Source organism: Hyperolius riggenbachi, chromosome 2 (assembly GCF_040937935.1).
Source record: "Hyperolius riggenbachi isolate aHypRig1 chromosome 2, aHypRig1.pri, whole genome shotgun sequence".
NCBI lineage: Eukaryota > Metazoa > Chordata > Amphibia > Anura > Hyperoliidae > Hyperolius > Hyperolius riggenbachi.
Genome location: NC_090647.1, coordinates 213181111 through 213193975, shown reverse-complemented (window position 1 = coordinate 213193975; position 12865 = coordinate 213181111). Strand labels below are relative to the sequence as shown.

General features: G+C 42.0%; 1 protein-coding gene across 3 annotated transcripts in view; it reads right to left on the bottom strand.

Annotated features, from left to right (window-relative positions):
* Positions 1–9041: 9041 nt before the first annotated feature.
* The window catches only part of TMCO3 (transmembrane and coiled-coil domains 3), a 60004-nt gene continuing 56180 nt past the window's right edge, over positions 9042–12865 (bottom strand). For all 3 annotated transcript variants that reach the window (XM_068268096.1, XM_068268094.1, XM_068268095.1), the window contains exon 13: positions 9042–11417. In XM_068268096.1, coding sequence (XP_068124197.1) covers positions 11304–11417 — 114 coding nt within the window. In that variant the 3' untranslated portion in view covers positions 9042–11303. The remainder of the gene's footprint in view (positions 11418–12865) is intronic.

Sequence of the window (12865 nt, the reverse complement as noted above, 5' to 3'; positions counted from 1 at the left end):
AACATGAAAGTAGGAAGCAGAGCAGGAATCAGAGTGCCCTCTGTCCGCCCATCCCGGGTCTTTAATACCGACTAGGAAAGAGTTAAATGTGACCTCATCTTCGCCATCCCCCAGACCCGACTATTGGCTTAGCCCCCTAGTGGTGTCATAATACCCACCTACTCGATTAATATTTAATGTCACTTTTCCCTTACTTACTGGAATGTGGTATTTTGGTAAACATGGCCTATGTTGATTGTTCTTGTGGTGTACATGTTGAGGTCAGTCTAGGCCTGTGGCCTTCTTTCAGGAACATGTTCTCAGTATCTGCGTGTATCATCTGCTTCACGCAGACACTGAGATGCTTCTGCCTGCATCACAAGAAACTCTATTTATTTTAAAGGCATACTCTGCGGACAAGCCTTTTACATAAAACTCAGGCCAAATAACTGAGGCCTACTTAAATTATAACAATCCCCCCTAAAATGGCTTGATCCGCAGATCCCAACTTCTGAACCCAGCAGTACCTGGTTTCTTTATGTTTCACTTTTCGATGTTCGTGCTCACACAACTTCTCTGGCTCTAGGCGGTTATCCCTGGGAGAGAGGGCAAGACCTCTTGGTCTTCCTGTAACCAGGCTCTCTGGGGATGCCCTACTTCTAAGTCCCTCTATACCACATGCTCAGCATTTGCGTCACTTGCGTATAACTCACAAACTTGCAAGACCACAGAAAAGTGAAACTTGTTTGTCTGTTACACAACGGAGCAGTGCCAGGTGCCTTCTAACAGAGCGCCTTTATACAATCAGCTCCATTACAGGTACTGCTACACCTATACCCGTAACCCTGTATATCCCTTAATTTGGAAATATTGGTTCATGAGATTGTTTATGAGGCACCAATCTCTTGACCAGGTTAATTTGTTTTACGTAATTTTAACACACAACCTCACCTGGATAATGACGCCCAAAGTTGCCATCCCCATCCAGACGACCAGTGGGTGTAGGAAGAAATTTTGAACTGCAGAGGCCCAATCCGAGTGTCCCTGAAACATCGCCGGAAACCTTTTCCACCAGGTCAGACTGGAACTCACCTACTTATTTTTGTGTTCTACCTGATTAGGATCACCTGGATCATGGTGAAATCTTACCTCTAACTTAGTGTACTGTCTGTTTAAAGGGGAACTTCAGCCTAAACAAACATATTGTCATTAAGTTACATTAGTTATGTTAATTAGAAAAGATAGGTAATATAATTTTTTACCCACCCTGTTTTAAAAGAACAGGCAAATGTTTGTGATTCATGAGGGCTGCCATCTTTGTCATAGGGGCAGCCATCTTTTTGGTTGAAAGGAGGTGACAAGGAGCAGGAGACACAGTTCCAACTGTCCTGTGTCCTGATAACCCCTCCCAGCTGCACACGCTAGGCTTTAAATGTCAAATTCAAAATGTAAAAAAAAAAAATTTGCACCAAAACAGCAGAACAAGAGCAACAACATCAGAAATCCCATCATGCTTTGCACAGCATCAGGGGAAAAAAGCCCGGGCAGTTTTCTTCTGTGCAGCTAAAAATGAGGCTTGGATAAGAGAAACAAAGTTCTGATGCTGTGAAACTGTTAAAGAAACACCAGGCCTTTTCAGTGCTGCTGAGTCGATTTTTAGTCCGGACGTTCACTTTAACCGTTGTAACAAAGTGTGGTCGTCTTGGATCAAACCCTGTTCCCCTTTGTCCCATGTCGTGTTCTCTTTCAGGATGGGAACTTCACGTGAACCTTTGAACTTTAGAGTTCTCTTAATAATTTGAGAAATAACGTAATCAAACCTGGATGACTTGATCCATATGGGATCTCTGCTCACACAATATGTTCCCCTTGACAGATCCCCCTTATCGGAACAATTATGAAAATGTAGCTTGAATGTGTCCTTAGATATGATGCTAAAAAAACAAACCTTTCCTTCAGCCACCGGAACTATTGGTTTGGCTTCAGGGCAGATCTTTTGAATGGTAGCCTCGCATTCTGTGTTATTGAGCCAGCAGGCTCACTAAATTTGACTTGCCCAGGCAAACACAGGTACCTCTGTGAGAATTACCCGCATGAGGACAACTCTACTCATTTCACCTCCCCGTCTAGCACCAAAAAAGGTTGACCTCTCAGGTCATGGTGTAAGACGTGTGTTGAGGTGGGAACTGAGGAAGTGGCAGTGCCTAAAGAAATGTTGCCCCGTTTCCATTTGTTCACCCAAACATCTCGAAACTTCCATGCAAAAGATCCTTCACCAGAAAAATCAATATACCTCCCCTTGTCCAATCTCTGTTGTACAGGATCTTTTAGCCTCTCCCTGACAAAATATGTCCCCAACTGTCCTGATTGGACCTCTTCCCCCCTTATGTCCTGAGGCACAATATGTACCTGAGGTTGGGAAGACTGTACTCTCTGCAATATTTCAATTAAGATTACCTCTTCACTTATCCAACTAGCATGAGGATAAATGGCTGCATATGGGCTGTGTAATATCGTCCCCTGTTGTGACCCGTGTAGTGTGAATGGGGTTCCCTGTGTTGGCTTTCCCTCCCCCGGGATCGCTCTCCCCACCCTCTTTGTCACCTGGAAATGTGGCTTGATCTCGATTTTTACTTCTTGTTTCGAGAACCACCAACCCTCAGCTTTCCAGCCTTTACGGGTGTATAGTTGTTTCAGACACCCTCTGTTGGTAACCCCAGAGTGCGAGGTTGTCCCCTGCGTCTCTCTGGTAGGAGAATTGACGCCTCCTGCTCGTTCCTCTCCAATCTGTACCCATCTCACTCTGTATAACCAAGACAAGGTACCCCTGAAGCACACACTCCACCTTTTGTATGTACCCATTGTACTGCAATGTACCTTTTACCAAAACTTTGGATCGGTGCATCCATTCTGGGAGTGTGGCATTGAATAACAGATTTACACTGCCATTCAATTCCCACTGCCCGCACACCTGACCCTTCAGACCTTTCACCCACATTGTGCCATGAAATTTGTTTTCACCTGGCACAAGTGCACTTTTCCTCCATCCCTGCTTGGTCCATCTGTGCCAAGCAGAGGGAGGTGTGAAAGGATTAGTACCTTTGTCACCAAACATTAACATGCTTGGGCCTTGCATTCTCATTAACCCCTTATTATTCATGAGAATGTCCTCTCTTCGTTCTCCTAGGACGAAATGGCAGCCTAGGATCACCATCAGCACGGTACTCTTCATTATAAAAGCACCTCCTTGGGAAAGAAAAACATTAGCAATTTGCATTATGCTTTGCTCAGTCAGTTTTTTTAGTCTCTTTCCAGTCTCAGGAATCTCGTTTTTTAGTCTTTTTCCGATCTCAGGAATCTCGTTTTGTAGTCTCTTTCCAATCTCAGGAATCTCGCTGTTCTCCAAACTCAGATTGGCATCTGGAACCTTTCACTTATCCGACTGACATCTCCATCTTTGCTGCCAGCACTGCAGCTGTCTCGAGTCCATATTGCCAAACTCCTGAAATCGAAATACAAACAAATCAATTCTTATTAATTATTTGGGATTCGCCCTGCAGCTTGTACTCTGTACACTTTAGATTGATCAATGTATACCGTAATTGATCTCTTTGCTTTATAGTTCTCATGAACTCTGTTTACTCTTTTTGGTAGATTGGAGTTAAACCTCTCTCCCCTACCTAAGTACTATTCTAAGTACTTACCTGTGTAAAATATGCTCCCGCGGACTTCACCTTTGGAAGCTCTCACCCCTCATTGCAAGCTCTCTACACCCCCCCCCCCCCCCTCTGTACATACGCGGCCGTCGTATGCACAGATTACGGATGCCACACACCTGTTGCTGCTTTGCAGATGAGCCTGCAATGCTCTTACTCATTTTCAAATATGTTTTTTCCAGCTCCTATCAAGTGTAGCACAAAGAATAAGAACTGGCAGCAGGTCATGGGGCAATTATAAAGATGAAAGAATTGCCATTTACAGAGTGACAGTGTATCAGTACAGGTTTGCCATACGACTACCTACCCAGTGGGCATTCAGGGATCTGCATACAGGCATTTGACGCTGGAATGCTTAGCCCTGCACCCTGTGTAGTTTAAGTGCAAAGTGCTCCTTCCTACAGGGAGGCAGCCATTTTTTTGTAGTATGGGGGTAGTAGCACGGCAAACATTGGTCAGAGGGTACAACACACAGAACTTCTAGCAGAGCTGGTATCGCAATGATATTTGCAACATATTTGACCAATCAGTGGATGAGAAAAACGCACAAACAGACTCAGCCCAGCATTGACCTCTTAGTCAAGCACTGGCCCTGTCCACGACAAAAACCGGAAAAAAACATTACCGCTCTGCAGCCGCGGCGACGGATACCTGGATTGGTCAACTCCCTTTTTTCCAACTCCAGCACCCCCTGATGCACTGTCCCCCCTTTACTCTATTGGGAACTCATGCTGCACCACCCGTTAAAGTGCCTCACTTAAAGAGACTCCGTAACAAAAATTGCATCCTGTTTTTTATCATCCTACAAGTTCCAAAAGCTATTCTAATCTGTTCTGGCTTACTGTAGCACTTTCTACTATGACAGTCTCTGTAATAAATCAATGTATCTTTCCCCTGTCAGACTTGTCGGCCTGTGTCTGGAAGGCTGCCAACTTCTTCGGTGTTGTGGTTCTGAAATGAACTCCCCCTTCCTTCTCTATGCACACTGCCTGTGTATTATTTATTTAGGGCAGCTTCTCTCTTATCTTTTACAACCTGGATAAATCGTCCTCTGAGCTGGCTGGGCTTTCACATACTGAGGAATTACAGACAAGGGCAAACCTGTTTGCAGGAAGAAACGAGCAGCCTGAAACTTCAGTGCTTGAGAACAGGGGGAAGAAACACACAAATGATCTCTTGAGATTCAAAAGGAAGGGTGTATACAGCCTGCTTGTGTATGGATGTATTTTCTATGTGTGGACATACTGTACATCAACCTACTTCCTGTTTTGGTGGCCATTTTGTTTGTTTATAAACAAACTTTTTAAAACGGTTTTTAACCACTTTTAATGCGGCGAGGAGCGGCGAAATTGTGTCAGAGGGTAATAGGAGATGTCCCCTAACGCACTGGTATATTTACTTTTGTGCGATTTTAACAATACAGATTCTCTTTAAAGGAATAATCCCATAAGCAACTCACTACAGATACTTTCCTCATCTGCTCTGCGCTTGCAAATCACACCCTGGGAAATATCTAACTGCTACCTGTCTCCCTGCACCTAGCTGGGAAACACTTCCTATCCGTGACCATGCTAGTCTCGCAGCAACTGCTTGGTGCACGTATTCTGGCATTCCTTTCCCTGGACCCAGGCTCTGGGGAAATACTCCAGGATCCGAGATACTCAGTAGAATGTCTCATTATCACTACCCCCCTTCCTTTCAGCTGCTCTGCCCGGAGCCACGAGCACAGCCTGACATGACATGGATCCCCCAGCCCCTCCTCCCCCCTGCCATGATGTGTGGGGGCCATGATTCGTGGGGGCGGGCCCTCCCCAATGCCGCCATTTTGAGTCCTGGACTGCCAGCTAAGATGGCTGCTATACAATCTCCCATAGCAACCTCTTAATCCTATACACATTAGGAGAAAAAACAAAATCAACAGAACAAACATTTCATGCCTAGTTACATATAGCATCAATACATATTGCAGAAAATCAGCTTTCCGCTACATACACTCTCAGATGGAAAAACATAACCACAAAAGAAATACCAGAAATTCCACCGTAGCTCGTGGAGTCCCTTATCTTCCCCCCCCCCCCCCTCAGGAAAACCTAAGCAGATGTTCCCGATACACACATCTCTGAACTACAGGCTCTACCCTGCAGAACATCTCACCAACACCCCCTACGGATAGAAGGAAAAAACATGCTGACCGAAAAAAAACGGCCGAGTACCGTAGCACCTCACCCACTATCTCAGCTGTGGCTTTTTTTTTTTTGCTTTCCTCTGGATCACCAGGATATGTGTAGGTTAGTGTTGTACTGTATTTTCTGGCTGGGCTTGATGGACAAATGTCTTTTTTTCAACCAAACCAAACAATGTAACTATGAATAACAGATTCTATGCTAGGAAAAAAAAAAAAAAAAAAAAAAGACCATCAAGTTCCGTACCAGACACCATAATAATGAGCAACAAAGTTCATCACTGTCATGATCGCTGCTGCAGCAGGTACTGCTGGCAGTAGTAGTGCTGCAGCTCAGGCAGTTCTGATCTCTTTCCATGCAAGCTGCATAGCTTTGTCTGCCTTTCCCTGCTGTCAGCTTGTGACTGATTATCATTCACCTGTGTGGGAATCTGCATGTCTGCTCCCATTGGATGACCTCAGTATAAAGATCTGCTTCCTGCAGGGCTCCTCAGGCTATCATAGCTTCAGTTAAGCCTGTCTTGCTGTTGCTTTAGTCCCGGATTGTGTTTCTTGTTCTAAAGATTCTTTGCTGGTCTTGCATCATATATTGGTTCATTGCCAATATATATGCATACCAACACGTTTATTATTTTCCTTGTATTCGTGTTACGTTGATACATCAGTGACGCTGATATATACGTACACGAACTGTTTGTATCCTGTGTTCAGTCAGTCAGCTTTCCAGCACGTTTTGGTAGTTTGCGCGTATCGTGATCACCCGTGCTGAGTTAGTTATCCTGCTCCTGGTTCTGTCTGTGGATTGCGTTCATCTCTGCGAAGAGATAACGAATCCTTCTGAATCCTGTCCTGTTACCGTTTGTGGATTGCGTTCATCTCTGCGAAGAGATAGCGAATCCTTCTGAATCCTGTTCCCTGTATTGCTCCAGTCCTAGTCAGTGTTCCTGCTTATGTCATATATCGGTTCATTGCCGATATATACATATGTTAGTCAGACGTTACAAATAGTTTCATTGATAGCTGTAATTGTAATACGCTAGGAAAACATACTTATTGTATATTTATCTGTGTTACGTTCATCTATCTTGATCCTGCTATTTCCTGACTATCCTGTCCTGTCTTTGTGAGGCACGCCATCGCTGCAAACACATTGGCTGCCGCATTCCAGTCTGTCTTGTTGTGGACGCTTGCTGTCACTAAGTAGCGGCTAGCTAGCAAGCGTTCATTCTGTTTACCTGTCCTGATCTCCTCAGTTCTGGTTTTTGCGCTCAGCGCTACCTTGCGCTGAGACGTTATCGCGAAAGTATTGTTTGTGGCTTTCGGATCTGCACCGGCTCTGTGCGCCACAATCTCCTTTTGAAGTCAGTCCTCCCCTCCACTATACTAGGGATAGCCTGTTTCCTTGTGCTTGTGTGTGTACCTCCTCCACGTCAGCTCATGCGTTGCATGCTGACTGTGGAGAATACACCACCAAGCCTTACAATCACATTATTTCTAGTGTTAAATCCATGAACACCAAAGAGAATAGATGTCCAACATAATAAGCTTAAACTAAGGGGTTGTGATTTGCCTCACCTAAGGGCATCTATATGGAAGTATTAGTTATCTTCTAGCACAGAACTTGATATTATCTTCCTCCTTTTCTTGTGCTTCTGGCACAGAACCCAATATTCTATTACTTCTTTTTAAAGATCTTTTCTCCCTCTTGTTTTACCACTGCAGTAATTTCCTTTTTTTCCCCTTGAGGTATAGGTCTTCTCTCTATGCCTTTTTAGACTCCTGAAGAAGTGAAGTTTGTTCACAAAACTCTACTAGTGGTTGGAATGTCTATTGGTTAAGGGCTCTGCCTCAGACATAGGAGACCTGGGTTCAGATCTTCCTGTTCATTAAGGCTGCTTCCACACAGGGACGTTACAGGCGCACGTTAGTGCACCCTGTAACGCTCACCCAACGCACAGCATGGTAACACAAGTGGGCTGTTCACAATGCCCACGTTGCGTTACATGTAACGCTGCAGGTTGTAGTGAAAGTGCAGCATGCTGTGCGTTCTAGCGGCTTTAGCCGCATTAGACTGTTTGCACATGCTCAGTGGGGGGCGGAAAGGAGGCGGGGAGATGCCGCTACAGTAGCCGCGCACATGGCTACTTAATATGCACTGCACTGGCGGCCGCTGATTGGCCGGCGGGACCACGTGATGAGGAGTGTCTCGCTCCGCATCACGTGGTCCCGCCGGCCAATCAGCGCCACTCTGGGAGACCTTATGCGGATAGAGCCGCCTAACACGGCTCACTCTAACGTCCTCTCCCGCACCTCCATGCGTTGCGTTAGGGGCACGTTATGAGACCATAACATCCCCTAAAACGCAACGTCTTGGTGTGTAAGTAGCCTTAGCCAGTACCTATTCAGTAAGGAACCTTGGGCTAGACTTCCTAACAGTGCTACTGCCTACTTAGCGCACTCTTGTGGCTGCAGCTCAAGCGCTTTAAGTCTGCCAGGATAAAAGCGTGATATAAATGTTATTTGTCTTGTTTTTCCAACAGGTAACTTCTATGTGATTATATTTTTCTTGAATGTACATATATAGTTTCAAATTGATAGGATTTGGTCCAAAAGATCCTTTGAGTAATGTAATGGAGCATGCAACTGTATGTAGACCTTTCCAGGCCATTTAAGCTTGGTTTGTATAGTTTTTTTTTTCACATTTCGAAGATAAAATACTGATAGTCATATAAAGATCTTCGCCATAGAATGGGAATTGAAAAGCCATAGAATGTAAATGCCATAGGAATTTTTTTCCCCCATTTAAAGTGAGTCAAGTAATACCTCTGAAAAAGATGCCACTGCAAAAAAAATGCTATAAATAAAATAAATAAATAAAAAAAAAAATGTTCAAACGGAAGAAAACATGGTCATATTTTCTTGGAATTACCTTAAATGCTAGTGTAAAGAAGACCTACTGTAAATGTTTGCACTGTATAACAGCTAAAAATGTGTTTATGAAATAGAATCTAGAAAATCTGATACAATCAACAAAGTTACATTTTAAAAATGTATAAAAACAAAAAAACTTTAAAATAATGCAAATAATTTACATACATAAACATATACATTTCAATACAAATTATACAAAGCAAGATGCTAGAAACATTAAATATATTCTTTATTTTATAGTGTCATTAGACTGGCTTTCATTAAGCCCAATTAAGCATTTTTATATTCCATTTTTCATTCTGAAATGCCATATAAATACCAGTAATAGACAGTAATAGACAATACATTTATAGCAAAACTAAGAATGATGTCTAACCAGTAAACAAAATAATGTGCAGTTATTTTAGGAAAATAGCTCCAGCCTTGGTCCTGTGTAATTGCTTTAATAATACAATGGAAACTCTATGCTATGTGATTAGTTGGAGAGGCATCACTGAAGTGCTCCACACTTCATTCATCCCTCTTTGTGTAATGTAGCAGCCACCTATCAGTACAGTAATCACAGTCAGGAGAACACCCTCCAGTCTACAGGCAGATTTCACTGACACATAAGTAACACGAGCCAGGTCCTGCCTGTTCTAAAGGTGTGTATAAATTCCATTTAAGACTGCCTCGGCCAAGTACCGTATAGAGCATGCGTACAAATGCCCCCAACCTCGTTCAACAATCCAGTACATATTTACCCACTGCCCTCTCAAGGGCGGGTAAATCTAATGTACACCTCGGACTATTTACCTCACAACCCACTCACTTTTTAGGTGTTCACATTCCAGGAGCGTTGATGGCATCAACATCTTGATGGTTGATGGACAGCAGCAGACTGCAAACCTTTAGTAAACTGAAATGATCATGGGGAACCTTTCCTGATTTACTGATAAATCACGCACTAAGAGTCCACTGAGAAAATTATTATACCCTTAGGTCTCCATGGAAATGGAATGGGCAGAAGTAATGAGAGAATGGCTGAGCAGCACAAGTAGGTCTACCATCTCATACATAAAATTGTGTATTTGCCTACACCCTCTGTGGTTTATTACTCTCCAGCTGGGACAAACTGTAGCAATTTCTCATGTGCTTTTTGGAGTTGACAAGTATCAAATCTTATCTTCATTTTCAACCGCTACTATTGCATGACTGATAATACCTTCATACCACACAGTACACTAGGCTACTGTGAGAATCTTCATTATCTGTGACTTATTCAAGTCACTATTTTCATGTGTTTCTCATTTTAATATTTCCTATGGCCAAAAATAAATAAATAATTACTACTAACTAGCCATTGTGTTGTCTTCATAACAGTCAGTATAAATTCCAGTACTGTAACTGGTATATTTTTGTGCGATGTCCAACATCCTTAAACTAAAATTATTAAAGATGAACTTTACTGAATAAAACAATGAATAAAATTGCTTAATTTTTACAATATTATTTCATAATTTAGTCAGTGTTTTCCCACCCCGATTTACATTTTGAAACTTATCACAGATGGTGACATCTTTACTGCTGGAAGGTGCATCACTGTGGATTGTTTGTTTACTATGTGTCAGAAGAAATAACACCTGGTCTCCCAGAGTGCATTGGGAGAAGAAATCTGCATAATAAACAGCCTAGGCTATGACATCACTGGGAGAGCGTGATGACATACCAAGATACAGCAATATATAGCTGTAGGAAGTGTTTCTGATTCTGAAACCAGGATAATTATTGTAAAAGTGAGTATCCTGATTAATTTACTACATTCTTCTTAATGTCACTAGAATCCCTCTTTATATTCTATAGTGTTATGTGCAGGTTTGTTTAGCCACAGTATTATAAACACATAAAGCCAACTTAAAAAGATAAAAGTTGACAACATCCTTCAAACTGTTAATATTCAAAAAATAAAATACACACCAAATCAGAATTATACCTCCAATATATAAGAGATCATTGATGGAAGTGAATAAGAATCATCACTGACTCCATTTGGAAATACTGTGCTTCTGTGATATCTAAATCTAGATTATATCTCAGAAATAACATAAGATGTATTTTCAAATGTTATGAATCAAAATATTAAGCAACAGTCCATAAACTCTTCCATGTACCGTCATTAATTTGCATGCACCTTGATCCAGCAGGCCTTGCACTTCATAGTGCAATTTAAAAATAAAAATGAAAGGCTAAAGTTTAGTCAAAAATAATTAAAATAAGACTTGTTTTTAAAAAGGCACATATAGGAAAAAAATTCAAGGTTATCTCCAGGAAGTCCTTGTATAAATTATACAAGCAGAATCATTAGGAAAACTGAAAATCATTATTTCCAGTTAAAATGAGAAGCTTGAACCAAGTCCAGTTTGCAGAGTAGATGGTCATATGCCCAGTCTGAGATAAGCCAGAGACCAGTGGCACACTCTGGTGCACCAGCATGCAGGCTATACTTGCCGATAGACTCAGGTTATCAGCCGTTTGTCAGGTCTTGGAACACATTTAGTAATTGCTATTCTCCAAAGGGCAGGTGCTAGGAGAAGACTTAATGTGGCTACACTCAAGATAAGGAGGTAGACCTGAAAAAAAGAAGAATAAATAATTGCAATAAAAATACAATAGCCATTAAACAGAAAATAAAATAACATAAGCATGCAACCTGAGAGGCCACAATCTCTCACTCCTCCATTCTTTGCTGCAAAATAGCTTGCCTTTGTTACTTATACATGTATTCATTCACTTACTATCTATAGGGGTCTTAAGATGTGTTACTCAGCACAAATATCGTCACCCAAAGTGACCTAGACTCGATTCTTGGAGCAGGAGGAGGGGGGGGGGATACAGTTTTTTATATTCATAGTTACCAGAACGGGTTTACAAGTATTACAATACTAATCTTAAAGCAGACTTCAAATTTAAAGATAGAATCTACAGGGTGGGCCATTTATATGGATACACCTTAATAAAATGGGAATGGTTGGTGATATTAACTTCCTGTTTGCGGCACATTAGTATATGTAAGGGGGAAAACGTTTTAAGATAGGTGGTGACCATGGTGGACATTTTGAAGTTGGCCATTTTGAATCCAACTTTTGTTTTTTCAATAGGAAGAGGGTCATGTGACATCAAACTTATTGAGAAATTCACAATAAAAACAATGGTGTGCTTGGTTTTAATGTAACTTTATTCTTTCATGAGTTATTTACAAGTTTCTGACCACATATAAAATTTGTTCAATGTGCTGCCCATTGTGTTGGATTGTCAATGCAACCTTCTTCTCCCACTCTTCACACACTGATAGCAACACCACAGGAGAAATGCTAGCACAGGCTTCCAGTATCCATAGTTTCAGGTGCTGCACATCTCGTACCCTCTTCCAATTGAAAAAACAATGGTGTGGTATATGGGGTACAAAGATAGTGGGGCCATTCTTCAATGATTTCCATTTTCAAGGCCACTGGATATGCAAAATTGCTACATGATGAGTTTTCCTCTTTATGCACTGAAGCTGGCACGTTCCCTGAGTTTTTCCAGCAAGATCGTGCACCACCACATTATGGGTGTCAGGTCCGAGCGTTCCTAAATGAACAGCTTCCTGGAAAGTCGATTGGTCGTCGTGGGCCAGTTGAATGGCCCCCAAGGTCTCCCGATCTGTCCCCCTTAGACTTTTATCTTTGGGGTCATCTGAAGGCAATTGTCTATGCTGTGAAGATATGAGATGTGCAGCACCTAAAGCTACGGATACTGGAAGCATGTGCTAGCATTTCTCCTGTGGTGTTGCTATCAGTGTGTGAAGAGTGGGAGAAGAGGGTTGCATTGACAATCCAACACAATGGGCAGCACATTGAACACATTTTATAAGTGGTCAGAAACTTGTAAATAACTCATGAAAGAATAAAGTTACATTAAAACCAAGCACTCTGTTTTTCTTGAGAAATTCCCAATAAGTTTGATGTGTCACATGACACTCCTATTGAAAAAACAAAATTTGGATTCAAAATGGCCAACTTCAAAATGTACACCATGG